The sequence below is a fragment of the Podarcis melisellensis genome (genome assembly GCF_964234715.1).
Source record: "Podarcis melisellensis genome assembly, chromosome: 9".
Classification (NCBI taxonomy): Eukaryota; Metazoa; Chordata; class Lepidosauria; order Squamata; family Lacertidae; genus Podarcis; species Podarcis melisellensis.
The window spans coordinates 2,429,222-2,445,167 of NC_138541.1; the positions used below are offsets into that span (position 1 = coordinate 2,429,222).

General features: G+C 46.3%; 1 protein-coding gene and 2 long non-coding RNA genes across 3 annotated transcripts in view; 2 read left to right on the forward strand and 1 right to left on the reverse strand.

Moving 5' to 3' along the window:
* LOC309377862 overlaps window positions 1–15,946 on the forward strand; it is a 102,891-nt gene that overhangs the window by 63,503 nt on the left and 23,442 nt on the right. The window lies entirely within an intron of this gene.
* Window positions 1–15,946, forward strand: part of HSPA12B (heat shock protein family A (Hsp70) member 12B) — a 56,592-nt gene that overhangs the window by 17,204 nt on the left and 23,442 nt on the right. Inside the window, exons 5-8 of the mRNA XM_081924983.1 lie at window positions 1,220–1,406; window positions 4,203–4,307; window positions 7,206–7,322; window positions 9,583–9,754. Coding sequence (XP_081781109.1) covers window positions 1,220–1,406; window positions 4,203–4,307; window positions 7,206–7,322; window positions 9,583–9,754 — 581 coding nt within the window. The remainder of the gene's footprint in view (window positions 1–1,219; window positions 1,407–4,202; window positions 4,308–7,205; window positions 7,323–9,582; window positions 9,755–15,946) is intronic.
* Window positions 14,557–15,946, reverse strand: part of LOC309377861 — a 176,086-nt gene continuing 174,696 nt past the window's right edge. Inside the window, exon 2 of the long non-coding RNA XR_014171739.1 lies at window positions 14,557–15,043. This is a non-coding gene — a long non-coding RNA (uncharacterized lncRNA). The remainder of the gene's footprint in view (window positions 15,044–15,946) is intronic.

Sequence of the window (15,946 nt, forward strand, 5' to 3'; positions counted from 1 at the left end):
GTGGGGGCCCAATTAGTGCCAGTGCCTTCCATTAAGAGTTTGGGTGTAATCCTTGACGCCTCCCTTTCCCTGGAGGCGCAGGTTACAGCAACAGCCAAGGCGACATTTTTCCACCTTTGCCGCATCAAGCAGTTGGTCCCTTACCTTTCCCGCCCTGATCTGGCCACAGTGATCCATGCGACGGTTACCTCCAGGCTTGATTACTGTAATTCGCTCTACATGGGGCTGCCCTTGAAACTGTCCCACAAACTCCAGCAGGTGCAGAATGCTGCAGCGAGGCTCCTCACGGGGTCCCTGCCATGGGAGCATATTCACCCAGTGCCTTACCAGTTGCACTGGCTCCTGGTGGAGTACAGGGTCAGGTTCAAGGTGCCGGTCTTGACCTTTAAAGCCCTTTGTGGCTTAGGGTCCTCGTATTTACGGGACCGCCTCTCCTGGTATGCCCCCCAGAGGACAGCCATAGTTTAGAGGTCCTGGGCCCTAGGGAAGTCCTCCACCAGGGCCAGGACCTTTTCAGTGATGGCTCCAAACTGGTGGAATGCTCTGTCCCATGAGACCAGGGCCCTACAGGATTTAACCTCCTTCTGTTGGGCCTGTAAGACAGAGCTATTCTTCCTGGCCTTTAATTTGAATTCAGCCTGATCTTTTATTTCCCTTCTCATTCCCCCCCTCCCCTTTTATGAAGATTACCTGCTCTGGGATCCCACAGCTAATTCTCCCCTGGCCTCCTCGCTGGCCCAAGTAGGACCACTTCAGCTAGCTAGCCCTGGTGATTATCTAATGCTTATTAGATGGATTCCCCCTAAACTGATTTCTGAACTTTGAATTGTATTGTTATTCATGTTTTTATGCTGTCTTTTATGCTGCTTTTACAATTAAGTGTTTTAAATTTGTTGTTAGCCACCCTGAGCCCGGTTTTTGAACTGGGAAGGGCGGGGTATAAATTTTATTATTATTAATAATTATTATTATTACCTGGGTTTATTGGTGGAGGGCCAACTGCCCTTACAGCCCCCCTGCCTGTGGACACCCCAGTTGTGCAGCAGGTTGTGGACCAGTGAGGGAAGTGGACTGGGAAGGGTGTTTGTGACCTCTTTCAGTGAGTCCATGGACTGAATAGAGGGGCCTGGGTGGACACCACCCAGCCGTTGCATCTGTAGTTCCCCACACCTGTTTATGACACAGACAAGTCAACCCACTTTCTGACCCCTCCTTCCAGGAAATGGGAAGGCGGAGACCCAGGGGTAGCCCACCAGAAGACCCCCACCAGCCTCCTCCTGACTCCGGACGGCAGTTTCCACAGCTTTGGCTACACCGCCAGGGACTACTACCACGACCTGGATCCCGATGAAGCTCGCGACTGGCTGTACTTTGAGAAGTTCAAAATGAAGATCCACAGCACTAGTGTGAGTTCAGTGGCTGAAGCCTCCTTGGGGGGCCATGCAAGGCATAGTATCCCCGACTGATGGGCTATGGAAGCAGTTTCAGGGCAGCCAACAAATTCCTCAAAATTTGAGCTCACAAGGACTGTTTGAAGGTGGAATGGTCGAGCCCAAGGAGGTTCTGGACTCTCTGTGCTGGACCCAGGGGTAAACCCAAGCAATGCAGTGCAGGTCCAGTCCCAAATCCAAGGGTTCCACAAGGAGTCAGTCCAACAGGGCCAAGGCAGGAAACCAGGCTAGGTCAGGCACAGGATCTCAGGCAGGATCTGGCATACAGCAATGTTGCTCCCGCAACCTGGGGCGGGGTCCGGCAGCCTTTTATCTCTGTTGGGGTAACGACCGGTCCTGATCCCTCGGTGACTCACCTCCCTGTCTCGCCCAAAGGTGAGCACTCCTCCTGCGAGTACTCAGGTCTCTCCTTCTCTCAGACCTCAGTCTCTGCAGCTTGGGAGACGTTGGAGGGTTACTTGACCCAGAGGCCACCTCAGCCTCTCCTGACCCAACTGGTAGTGGAGCAGCTGTAAGTGATGGCCCAGCTGGAGGCAACGAGGTGATCCCTGCATCTGGAGCCAGGGCAGGCTCAGGCCCCTGACTCGGCCCAGCTGGTGCTTGTTGCAGGGGAACCTGTGCAGACTGGGGCTCTTCAGAATCAGGCCCCAGACTCAGTTCAGATGCCGCCTGAGGCAGAGGATCCTGTGCAGACTGAGACTCCTCCGGTTCCGAGCCCGAGTCCCAGGCCATCACACCCTCCTTCCTTGGAGGTTTTGAAGCAGAGGTTGGGTGGCCCTCTGTCAGGGATGCTTTAGCTGAGATTCCTGCATTGCAGGGGGTTGGACTAGATGACCCCTGCAATGCAGGGATCCCAGCTAAAGAATCCCGAACAGATGCCCATCCAATCTCTGCTTAAAAACCTCCAGTGAAGGGAGGCAATTTGTGCAATTTGTATCCACAAGGCTTCAATCTATTCTGCTGTATTTATTTTGCAAGATGTTTGTTGCATTCTTGGTTGAGAACAACGCAGAAAAAGTGACCTTCAGTTTTCAGTCGCCCAGAAGCCTCTCCTGGACACTGGGTGCTCTTTATCCAAAATGAAAGCAGCCTCTCTCAGTTATTTGGTTTTTTTCCTTTCCAAAGAGAGGTGTGATGATTGGTGTTGATATCTCAAACTCTGAGACGACCAGGAACAAGTTAGGCAGGTTCTGATAACCCAAAGGCAGGAGCTGGTGATTCTAACCTGTTTGTGCACATCTGTTTTGTTAAGAATGCCATGTGAACACTTTGAATTAAGCTACTTAAGAGGAAACCCGTTTGCCTTCAGGGAGATTCTGTCTGTTCCATTGGGCCATGACACAGATGATCTCCCAGGTGATCTTCAAACTCCCATGTGGAATTTGCAGCTGATGGCCATGTTGGAATATGGATAGATGCTAAGAGAAGATATATTTATTAGATCCTGTCCTTCCTTCCTCATGTTTGTGAGTTTTGCAGAATGGTATCCCTTTCCATCTTAAAAGGGCAGCTTAGATAGGCTAGCTTTAGCGTTTAATTTTTGTTTGCTTTTTTATTAGTCTCAGTCTCAGTCAGTTTTATTGCACATAGCCAAAAGCTGCCGCAATGTACTCAGAATTACTTGACAATTAAAAGAAAATATACTGAATTGATAAGCTTTTTTATTAAAGATTTTCTTGTTTTACAAAAGTGTTTGCAATGTCTCTCTCGTGTTTTTTCCCCCCATGTAACATTTTTACAGATCAGTTTCATTTGTTGAGACATTAGGAATTAAGGAAAGCTTTAAGGCAGACTGGGTTCTCCTAGCATTACTCCATCTACCCCTCTTAAAATAACAATCAAAAACAAGGTAAAATTACATTTACTCACTCAGAATACTTCTTGAAGAATAACAGAGCAGCTTTGCTCAGGCAGGCTGAAAAGGACTATTCGGTTACAAAGACATGCTTAAGACTAGCTTTAAAATGGAGTTGCAATGCTCTTGGGAAATCTGGCAGTCTGTCACGGGGTGGTGGTCTAGGTGGAAGCATGCAGGTGGAGAAGGGAATGCTTATGAGAGGCTCAAGGGGCCTGTGTATGTCCCCTTGAGGCTAGAAGCCAGCAGGAGTCCAGGTGAGATGTAACAAGGGGGCAGGGCACGTCGGTGGGAGAAGATCAGGACCCTGGTCAGTTCCCCGTGGAGAAAGCCTACAAGGGAAGAAGCAAAGGACAAGCTTGCTTCCCTGGGTGTCCAAAGCCAAGAGTGGGACTTCATAGCCCTGAAGCTGAGAGGGTTTCACCATGGAAGGACCATGGCTCAGTGGTAGAGTGTTTGCCTTACAAGCAGAAGGTTCCCAGGTTCAATTCCTGGCATCTCCCATAGGGTTAGAGGAGACTCCTGCCTGGAATCCTGGAGAGCTGCTGCCACTAAGAATAATAATAATAATAATAATAATAATAATAATAATAATAATAATAATTTATTTATATCCTGCCTGCCAAAGCCAGGCTCAGAGGGGCTAACAACAGTAAAAATAACAAAGTTTACATAAAATCACAATCAATTAATTGAAATACATTCTAAAATCAATTCAGAGTCAAATTAATGGCAACCATTAAGCTAGATTTCTAACCCCTATGAGAATTACAGAAGGGGGGGGTCAGACTGTGCCTCAGCCAAAGGCTTGGTGGAACAGCTCCATCTTGACCAAGACGGGGGGCTATTGAATGGACTGAGAGCAATCCATCTCTGCTTCCCTCCTCTTTTGCTAGGACTTAACCATGAAAACCGAACTGGAAGCAGTGAATGGGAAGAAGGTGCAGGCTCTGCAGGTCTTTGCTCATGCTCTCCACTTCTTTAAGCGACAAGCACTGCAGGTAAGGGAAGGGGGGGAGACACCCAGAGGTACATGTCCGTCATGCAGAGAAGTCACAGAGAGACAAAATTTGGCTGGGCGTGAAATAACTTTCTCCAGTTGTCTGGAGAAGGCATTTGACCGGCTGGTGTTTCTCCTCCACCGTAATAATTTGTTGCAGTCTCCTTTTTAGCCTCTCCCACAGTTTCTTCCCCACTCAGAAACCCTCCTTTTGCTAATATTTCTTCTTCGCAGACTTGGGGACCCTGTAGATGGCAGCCCCTTTGCAGGGGTTTTCTGAAACATGTTACTGATGCAATAATAGTGCATTCGAGGTGGGTTTATACACCAGACATCATTCTGCTTTATTATATTTTTAAATTTTTATTTTTATTGGAAATTTTATTTACAACATAACATAAACAGAAATCCTCCCTCATTAAACACAAACATAACAAACAACAAGCATAACATACAACAATACAAACAGCCAAATAAAAGACTTCCTTTATCCTGTATCTGGCCTTATAAGTAAATACTTATAAGCTGTTTCCTTTATGAATAATTAAGATTTTTCTAATTATAACTTAAATATCCACAAAGTCTCCTGCAGAAATTAATCAAAACAAGTCCTGGTATGAATTTTAGGGCACTGCTTTGTGAAGTATTCTCTGCAGTTCCCCCATGCTTTTTGAAATTCTTGTCTAGTGTGGTCTCTAATTGCCTCTGTTAATCTAGCCAGTTCATCATTCTGCTTTATTAGTTCTTCTGCAGTGCTTCCCCCAATATTATTGCACTGTTGCCCTCTGGAGGGGCATCCATGCCCTATATTGCAGCTCACCCCCCAATTACTTGTGTGCTGCAGTTTGTTGTTGTTTCTTGTTTAGTCGTGTCCGACTCTTCGTGACCCCCTGGACCTGAGCACGCCAGGCACTTCTGTCTTCCACTGTCTCCCGCAGTTTGGTCAGACTCATGTTTGTAGCTTTGAGAACACTGTCCCACCATCTCGTCCTCTGTTGTCCCCTTCTCCTTGTGCCCTCCATCTTTCCCAACATCAGGGTCTTTTCCAGGGAGTCTTCTCTTCTCATAAGGTGGCCAAAGTACTGGAGCCTCAGCTTCATGACCTGTCCTTCCAGTGAGCACTCAGGGCTAATTTCCTTAAGAATGGAGAGGTTGGATCTTCTTGCAGTCCATGGGACTCTCAATAGTCTCCTCCAGCACCAGAATTCAAAAGCATCAATTCTTCAGCGATCAGTTAGGATTGGAAAAAGCCCTTTGTTGCAATAGAAAGCTTTTTTTCCGTTCCAATGCAAGCAGGGAACAGCAAGGTGAGGGAGAGACACTGTGGGATGGGTTTGCAGGCCCCCTGTGCATGGAGACACACGCACACATACACAGCTTGGGACCACAGTAGCCACCTTCTCCCCATAAGCATGCCTGATCACGAAACTCAAATCAGCTACACAGGCCCTTCTCCAAGCTGAGGTAGGTGCCAACTGGATAAGCAGCCTTTTCAGTGATGGCCCCACATCTCCGATATTTCCCTCTCCAAACAGATTTGGGAGGTACCCACAATATGGCTGTTTCCAGGGCTGGTGCAGCACAGAAGAGTGACTGGATTCAGGCAGCGCCAGGGAGAGGTGGGCAGAGAAGAGAGAAGAATTAGTGTTTGGATGTCGCAGGAGGACCTTGAAGGTGGTGTTCCAGATTGTGTGGAAGAGGCAGCATTTGGGCTCCACTTTAGGCAGCAAAATATCATGGGCTGGCCTGGGACCTGGCTGCCAGGCAGCTATCTGCATGTTACCTTGCAACAATCTGCATTCCTTCCAGTTAGAAGTAGCAGTGAATGTCAGTGTTTGGAAAAGGAAAAGGTTCTGATCTCCTTTTTACTGCTTTGCCTAGTCCTCAGACCTTAGTTGGCACAACAGAGTCTTTGAGAAAGAGTATTCTTGCAGAGTATTGCTGCTTTTATTCTTAAAAAGTCTTCTTCTTTTTAAAATAATTTTTATTAAGGTTTTTACATTACAAAAAATGAAAAAAGGAAAAAAGAAAAAATATCAAATAAAAATTGTTAAAAACAATCATTCTTTCCATCTCCTTATTTTTCATTTACTTGTTTCTCGGACCTCCTCATACCACCCTTTTTTGTATTCCATATCAAATTATTAATTCAACAATTTCTTTCCCTCTTTTTGCTACCCAAATCTTATTCTTAAATTATTACAATCTTAAATTTTTACTCATATAAACCCATTTTTTTGTATTCTTTTAACCCATTACAGCTAGAAACCACTTAGTTCCAATCCAACATTATTCTAAAATTCATTAATTTTACAATATCTCTGTAAATAGTCTTTAAATTTCTTCCAATCTTCTTCCACTGACTCTTCTCCCTGGTCTCGGATCCTGCCAGTCATTTCTGCCAGTTCCATGTAGTCCATCACCTGCCCAAAGTGGGTAGATCTTGTGTCTTCCAGTATTTTGCGATAAGTATTCTTGCTGCTGTTGTGGCGTACATAAAGAAAGTTCTATCCTTCTTTAACACCGATTGGTCAACTATGCCCAGGAGAAAGGCCTCTGGTTTCTTCAATATTCTTTAAAAGTCTTCTTTTCCATCCACAACTGACAGGTTTTACAAACACCAAATGCAACCAGCTTTCTACCATCCATCCAACCAACCCAACACTAACATTGACCCCTCTATATATACAGGTACAATTTGGTGAAAGGTTGCATGAGTCATTGCAGGCCACTGACTCATGCTGCCTTAGTTCTTTTAGCATTAAAGAAACAGTGGCCAATTTTTAGCTATGACAGTGAATAAGTTTGCCTCTCCTTCCTATGGTTGCTTCCTTCTCCCTCCATTTCTTGGAGCCAGTGGAGAGTCAATTCCTCCTGCTTTGTTCCCTGTGCCTTGCAGGAACTCAAGGACCAGTGCCCAGCCTTGCCAGAGAAAGATGCCATCCGGTGGGTGATCACAGTGCCGGCCATCTGGAAACAGCCTGCCAAGCAGTTCATGAGGGAGGCTGCCTACCTGGTGAGTGAAAAAGCCAATGCTCTTCTAGGCTGCACCAACAGAAGTCTAGTGTCCAGATCTAAGGAAGTCATAGTCCTGCTCTCTTCTGACTTGGCCAGACCACACCTGGAGTCCTCCTGTGTCCAGTTCTGGGCACCACAATTAGAGAAGGATGTTGACGAGCTGGAATGTGTGCAGAGGAGGGCAAGCAGGATGATCAAGGGTCTAGAAGCCAAGCCTTATGGGGAATGGTTGAAGGAGCTGGGTACGTTTAGGCTGGAATAGAGGAGACTGTGAGGAGATATGATAACCATCTTCACATATCTAAAGGGCCATCACATGGAAGATGCGGCAAGCTTGTTTTCTCCTGCTCTGGATGGTAGGACATGAACCAATGGCTTCAAGTTACAAGAAAGGGGATTCCGACTAAACATTAGAAGATGAGCCATTAAATAGGCCTGAGGTGGTATTGTTATAGACGTTGTTGGGCCCAGTGATGGTGTTGTCTGGGTGTGTGTGGCAGCAAAGTTGGCATCTGGGTTTATTGCAGGCTCTGGGACCAGTGTCCATGTTAAGTCTGGTTGTTGTATAATTGTGGGTGAGGAGCTGTTTAAGATTGGGTGGCTGTTGGTAGGCAATGAAAGGTCTTCCTCCCAGAGCTTGAGAAAGAGAACTGTCATTGTCTAGGAGATGTTGTAAATCTCTGATGATGCACTGAATTGTTTTAACTTGGGAGCTGTACAGTGGTACCTTGGGTTAAGTACTTAATTTGTTCTGGAGGTCTGTTCTTAACCTGAAACTGTTCTTAACCTGAAGCACCACTTTAGCTAATGGGGCCTCCTGCTGCCGCCGCGCCGCCGGACCATGATTTCTGTTCTCATCCTGAAGCAAAGTTCTTAACCTGAAGCACTATTTCTGGGTTAGCGGAGTCTGTAACCTGAAGCGTATGTAACCCGAACTACCACTGTATGTGATTACTAGTGGTGCTCTGTTATTTTCTCTTTTGGGTCTGTCTTGCAGCAAGACGAAGTGTTTCAGGTCAGGAGTCTGGCGTTCACACAATAAATTCGGGATGTCAGATGCCTGCGAGACTCACTCCCCCCTCCGTGGTTTTGGCTGCCATTGAGCTGTTTTTTCTTTCTTTTTTTAAAAAAAAATATGGTTTTCAGTTATATACAGTACATTTCAATAGTTTTTCAGTCATTTTAACATTTCAAAACACGACTTCCTTCCTCCTCTTTCTGTGGTTCCTTAAATTTATTTTTATCATTTCCTGCATATTCTAAATTAACTTAAGTTATTCTTTTATTAAACTACTTTAATTATATACTCTTGTATAACTGCAGGTTGTTACAATAACCCTGCCAATGTCCTTATCTGTTTACAATTTGTTTGTAGATATTCAATGAACCATTTCCATTCTTTTATAAAAAAAGTTTGTTATCTTGATTTCTTATTTTTCCGGTAAGTTTTGCCATTTCTGCACATTCCATAAGTTTTTGCATCCATTCTTCTTTCCTTAGGACTTCTTCTTCTTTCCATTTTTGGGCAAATAACATTCTTACTGCTGTAATATGCTCCAACCCAGACCCTTGAAGTTTCACTATTTTCCAGGGACATCCCTGATTTACATAAGCTGTCTCAGGTTCTGGTTTTATCTTGGCATGTCCCCCTTTTCCTTTGTTGTTTAGTCGTTTAGTGGTGTCTGACACTTCGTGACCCCATGGACCAGAGCACGCCAGGCACTTCTGTCTTCCACTGCCTCCCGCAGTTTGGTCAGACTCATGTTTGTAGCTTCGAAGACACTATCCAACCATCTCGTCCTCTGTTGTCCCCTTCTCCTTGTGCCCTCCATCTTTCCCAGCATCAGGGTCTTTTCCAGGGAGTCTTCTCTTCTCATGAGGTGGCCAAAGTCTTGGAGCCTCAGCTTCAGGATCTGTCCTTCCAGTGAGCACTCAGGGCTGATTTCCTTCAGAATGGAGATGTTGGATCTTCTTGCAGTCCATGGGACTCTCAAGAGGACCATAATTCAAAAGCATCAATTCTTTGGTGATCAGCCTTCTTTATGGTCCAGCTCTCACTTCCATACATATATATGGGGAGGTGTTGGAGGGCATGCAAACTGCCTTGCCCAATGAATTCTGCACTGCATATTTCTATGGATGATGTTAATCACTCCTCCAGGAGTGGCTCTTGCCAGGGGCTCTCCAGAGAGATTTTGGGGCTGTCTTCTGCAACGACTCCTTCCTCCCAGTGACTTCCGTTCTCTTCATTCCTCCAGGCTGGGCTGGTTCCTTCGGAAAACCCTGAGCAGCTCCTGATCGCGCTGGAGCCGGAAGCAGCCTCCATCTACTGCCGCAAACTCCGCCTCAACCAGCTCATCGACCTGAGCTACAAGCCCCAGGCCAACGGACTCATGTCGGATCTGCCCATCGACTCCAGCTTCAGGCAGGGTAAGACGCAGGGATCCTGCGCTCTGGAGCAAGCCAGTGCAGCTGGTATAGCACCGGTGAATGTGATCCCGCGGCGAGGACCCCGTAAGGAGTCTCGCCGCGGCATTCTGCACCCGCTGGAGTTTCTAGGTCAGTCTCAAGGGCAGCCCCACGTAGAGCAATAATCCAGTCTGGAGGTGACCGTCGCGTGGATCACAGTGGCTAGGTCAGGGCGAGAGAGATAAGGAGCCAACTGCTTAGCTTGGTGGAGATGAAAAAATGCCGCCTTTGTTATAGCTGCAATCTGCGGCTCCATGCAAAGGGAGGTGTCGAAGATTACACCCAAACTCTTAACAGATAGTGCTGGCACTAATTGCGCCCCCGCAAGAGATGGGAGAATATCTTGTGGCAGTGAGTTCCACAGATGGTATGTGAATCTTCTACCCAGCTCCACCCAGTTTTCCCTCTTGGGCCGCCTATTCTCTGATGGAGCCGTTTTAAAAACAGTAAGAAAAAGGGGGAAGCATCCGATGACAGTGGTTTAAATTAAGGTTTCCAAGCATCTGGTCTTCGTTTGATTTTATTAGCAGAACAAACCACAGTTAATAAAGAGCCCGTCTCACTGCAAACAGCTTCGCAGAGTCTTCTGCAGCTCTGTCTGTAGGAAGGAGAGCTGAGGGAGCCTTTATTGAGTCCAGCAGCAGGTGGCGCTGTGGGTTAAAGCCTCAGCGCCTTGGACTTGCCGATCGAAAGGTCGGCAGTTCGAATCCCTGCGGCGGGGTGCGCTCCCGCTGCTCGGTCCCAGCGCCTGCCAACCTAGCAGTTCGAAAGCACCTCCGGGTGCAAGTAGATAAATAGGGACCGCTTACCAGCGGGAAGGTAAACGGCGTTTCCATGTGCGGCTCTGGCTCGCCAGAGCAGCGATGTCACGCTGGCCACGTGACCCAGAAGTGTCTCCAGACAGCGCTGGCCCCTGGCCTCTTAAGTGAGATGGGCGCACAACCCCAGAGTCTGTCAAGACTGGCCCGTACGGGCAGGGGTACCTTTACCTTTACCTTTTAGCAAGTGCCACACCTGAAGTTTCCAGGATTTGAATCACAATGCCCCTCCCTCTCCTTCTAAGCAGAAGTATTCAACCCCTCTCTCAGATCAACAACCTTAGGACCCTTTCTGAACACAAAACCTGGTCTGCCTCACAAAGTAAAGGCATTCTGCACATGCTCAGGAAGGGGGTATTGTACAGTGGTACCTCTGGATGCGAACGGGATCCGTTCTGGAACCCCGTTCACATACTGAGTAGAGCGTAACCCGTGACTGCGCATGCGTGTGACGTCATTTTGAGCATCTGTGCATGCGCGAGCGGCGAAACCCGAAAATATTTATCCCGAAGCTATTTCAACCCGAGGTATGACTGTACGTACAATTACTAAAACCCAGCATGGGCTTCTCAAAAACAAGTCATGCCACACAAATCTCATTTCTTTTTTTTGACGGAGTTACAAGCTTGGTGGATCTGGGGAATGCTGCGGACATAGTGTATCTTGACTTCAGCAAGGCTTTTGACAAAGCCCCCTGTGACCGTCTTGCAAGGAAGCAGGGAGGTTTTTAAGCAGAGGTTGGATGGCCATCGGTCACGGATGCTTGAGCTGAGATTCCAGCATTGCAGGGGGTTGGACTAGATGTCCCTCGGGGTCCCTTCCAACTCTATGATTCTGGGATTCATTTATCCTGACATTATATCTTTCTTTATCTTTTTGTTGAATTTGAATTTTATTTACTTGTTAACATTCTTATATTACATTGGTAAACGTTGTCATATTACATTACAGGACTTACTATAATATAATTTCCAACATGCATACAAAAATTACATACAAATTTTATATACCTAGAAAGAAAATGAAACTAAAGAAAGAACAAAGAGATAAAACAAAAACAATCCCCCCCCCCAAATCATATACATACCAACACACTAGACTTCCTGTCTATCCCCTTCTCGGTGGTGGCGCCTGCCTGTGGAACACCCTCCCACTAGATGTCAAAGAGAGCAACAACTACCAGACTTTTAGAAGACATCTGAAGGCAGCCCTGTTTAGGGAAGCTTTTAATGTGTGACATTTTGGTGTATGTTTAATCTTTGTTGGAAGCCGCCCAGAGTGGCTGGGGAAGCCCAGCTAGATGGGCGGGGTACAAATAAATTGTTGTTGTTGTTACTGTATTATTATTATCTTCCTCCATGGGTCGTGCAAACCGCTGTTTTGAGCAAGGAGGCGCTGGGGCTGAGTTTATGGAACCAAACAGGGTTGTGGCCCAGAACACTGGTCTAACCGCTACACTACACTTTGTACATGTTCAGAGGCACTAGGCCCAAAGGGCCAGAACAAAGCTAAGCCCTCCCTAGGTGTGAGCTGAGGCAAAACATTTCTCTTTGTGGCTCAGGCTGAGTGGCTCAGGTGACACGCCTTCCGAGTTACGATACGATAATCTTTATTGTCATTGTCCCATACAGAACAACTGTAGCACCCTGCTTGTGGTTAACGCTTAGCTGGAATGAAATATTCAACGCAGCAACAGAGAAATTAAAATAATAATTTATTTGTCAGACAAATAAATGAGAGGCTCAGTGGTATATGGTTACCAAGCTCTGGCCTGCCTCCTGCCATTATGGCCAGCACTTATATTCCCTTAATCCAGCCCCCTTTGCTCCTCCTTGGGCTGCCTCTGTTCAATCAGCCTGGTTGGATTTCCTATTGGCTGATTGCTATAACTAATCACAAAAAGATACACCCATATCCTCCTGTCCTTATAAGGGAGACAAAGAGCTATAAATGACAAATAAGTAATAATATATCTTACATGGAATCTTAATTACCAGCTCACCTCTTGCCCTCCTTGCCCTATTGCCTTCTAAAACAAATGGTTAATCTTACATTTTTATCTTCAAGGATCTTGAGTTAATCATCATTGAAAGATCTCCTTCATTTGAGGGTCTTTTAAACAAATGCCTGACAACTATATATCAGAAGTGTTCGATGGCGTCTCCTGTCTGGCAAGGGGGGCTAGGCTCATTTGCCCCTCTGGTCTCCTATTGCAATATGACTCTAAGAATCTAGCATTTCTTAAATCCTTTGCATAATTACATTTAAGCCAATATATTTAAGCTAATATATTTCATACATTATAATTTAGGAACCTGATCAAGATATAAGCCAATATAAGTCTTGATTAAAAATGCAGTCTATATTCAGATGCCACATTCCCCCCTTTCAAGCTCAAGGACCTTGCTTACCAAGCGTCCTTGATAGCTTGATCTTCATCATATTCCTGAGGTAAAGCTCTGTATAGGGCCATGATATGAGGTAGAGTTTCATTCGAAATCATGGTGCTAATTGTACTTCTAAAACATGGGATGATACATGGCACCATACATAAAACCATTATTACTACCGTCAAGAAAAACAAGCAAGACAATAATATCCCTTTGAGTCCCGCAACATTAGGTAACCAATTGGTGAGCCATCCCATATCCCATCCTTCCCATGTTTGTACTTGGACATGTGCTATATTCTCCATCTTTGTAGCCAACACACGGATTGCCTCACCATTATCTGAAATGTTAAAGCAACAGGCATTCCCTGTCAAATTCAAGACTCCACATAGGCCTCCCTGCCTGGCAAGTACATAATCCATTCCCATTTTCAGCTGCAAAATGGCGGCTCTACTTTCATCCAACTGTTGTGCAATAAGTCTCAAACTCTGGGCCGTTGCATTGGTTACAAGTTCCACTACTGCTTGCAATCGAATTATTCTGTTTAGATTATAAATAGGATCCCGTGCCCCTTGTATGAGCTCACCAGGATTCCAGGAGGCAGGATCATAATAGGCTATAATGCGCTCTGGCGGCCAATCATCAGTACCGCTCCAACTTTGGGTACTTCCTCCTGCTATACGAGAAATATCAGCATTCCTTCGTGTTCGCTTAGCTGAACTAGTGGGCATAATCCACATTGGTGGTAATACCCATCCCAGGAAACAAGTCCCACTCCATTTGGAAGGGAGTTTCTTGTATGCCCATTCTCCACATATCCACCACAACCATCGGGTCTGAGGTTTTTGGTACGTGGAGTACAGAAGGCGAAAATATCAAAAGAGGTAGAGAGTTCACAGTGCAGTATGTTAGATTGCCTTTTTCTGTCACAGTTATGTTCCATACCACTTTCCATGCATGAATAAAAGGAGGTGCACAGGGCAAGGTATTCCGAGTTCGATACGTAGTACCGTTTGCCCAGGTTTGACTATTCTTAATATAATCCCAAGTATAGTGACAATGAGAAGAGCCTATCATGGTAGGATCAGCTGCATCTGATGATTTATGCACACAGATTTCCCCTTGCACAGGTATAACTCGTATTGGTTTAGTTGAGTTCCATCCGGGGAAATTCTGTACTTCTGTTTGGTGTGGCATTTCGCTTACCATACCAATGGCACTTAATGGTATTGGTAATAAGGGCATACCTCCCTCTGAATCATCTGGCCCAAGAGAGCAAACAAGGCAATTAGTCCTATTTGCAACATTGGCTATCATCTCAGCTAAGCCTACCCACATATTGTGGTCATGGCGGAATCCATATTTAGCAAATTTGGTCAGATTCATGGACCCTTCCCCTTCCCAAGGGATCAGGATTAATAATAAAATCATGTTGATGTCTAGCATATGCATTCCTTCCACAAAAGATTACCTTATTGTGATAGCAAATAATTATTAGTCCCAATATAATTCCCCCAGTGACAGAAATGGGGAACCACCAAGACCAAAACATATATCCCAAGGATCCCCAATGTGTAATATCTCTGATAATTGTTCCACAAGGGGGCAGTCAATCAATTGTATAAGAGAATCTTCCCGTTCACAATTGCTGGTTTAGACGCTCCTCAAGCTTCAGGCGTGCGCAGGTCAGCCAGCTTCCAGGTTGTGGCTGCAGCAGGCCGGTCGTCTAATGTTGCCCGTGACCTAACCCGTTCCCGGTAGGGCTAGATACAGGGGTTTTTGGAGAGAGTCAGTTTTAAAGGATTAGAGGGGTCACCTTTGCATGTCCAACTGCCTTCAGACTTCTTCAAACGAGAGTGATGAATCCAGGGGATCACCTCAGCTACCTTCACCGCTGTTAGAATAGAGAGCAGGACGGTGTAAGGTCCACGCCACTTAGGTGCAAGTGGATCACGTTTCCACTCTTTCACCCATATGCTATGCCAGCCTGGAGCTGATGAATCGGCTTGGCAATGCTGCACGGCGTGTGCTTGAGGGCCCACCTGTTAAGATAAAAAACAAACAAACACGGGAGAGAGACAAAAACACGGGAGAGATTGCACTTGTCCCTGTGTCACATGGTCTCCTATTTGTTTGAGGTCAGTTGGAATATCCTGAACAAAGGAGGGCGGCCTCCCATACAGGAGCTCAAAAGGTGACAACTTAAGTCTTTTTGTGGGTGCGCACCGAACACGAAACAGTGTTATGGGTCAGCAAGCACATGGGGATATTAAAGCAGCCTGTGCTTTTCCTTTGCAGGCTTGGCACAGCCCGGCCTGGTCCCTGGGGTGCAGGGCCGTAAGAGATGGAGGCAGGCTGGGCCCTCTCCCTCCTGGGTGAAGCACCTGCCGGAAGCCTCGTGGCAATCATCCCCCCCCCCCGGGGGCACACGCAACAGACACTGGGGCCAACGGAGCGTGGTGGGTTAGGGTGGCAAATGCCTCTCTGAGCTCCGCAGAAAAGCTGAACTTGCACCAGAGCCGCCTCTGACCCACATAATGGGCTATTGCCAGCTTGTATTTTAGGGAGCTGGATTCTTGTTTTCAGCCTTGCAGCAGCAGTACCCGACTGCACACACTTAATGTGATCTCACAACAATCCTAGGAGGTAGGCCATGGTTATTCCCATTGTAGAAAAGAGGAGAAACGGAGTGATATAATGCCAGCAAGTAGTATAAATATGTCCCCATACATGCACCATACAAATAAAGAGTGGACACATAGTCCTACAGATACAACCGGCCCTTTGAGGGTGACCAAACTGTTGATGCGGCCCCCGATGAATTTGAGTTTGACACCCCTGCTTTAGACATATTAGTGGGCTTCTGGCATGCCCTGCAGATGCCTTGCACAAGCGTCTGGCGGTAGGTAGTAAGCCTGGCCAGGTGAATTGCATTGTTTGGATCC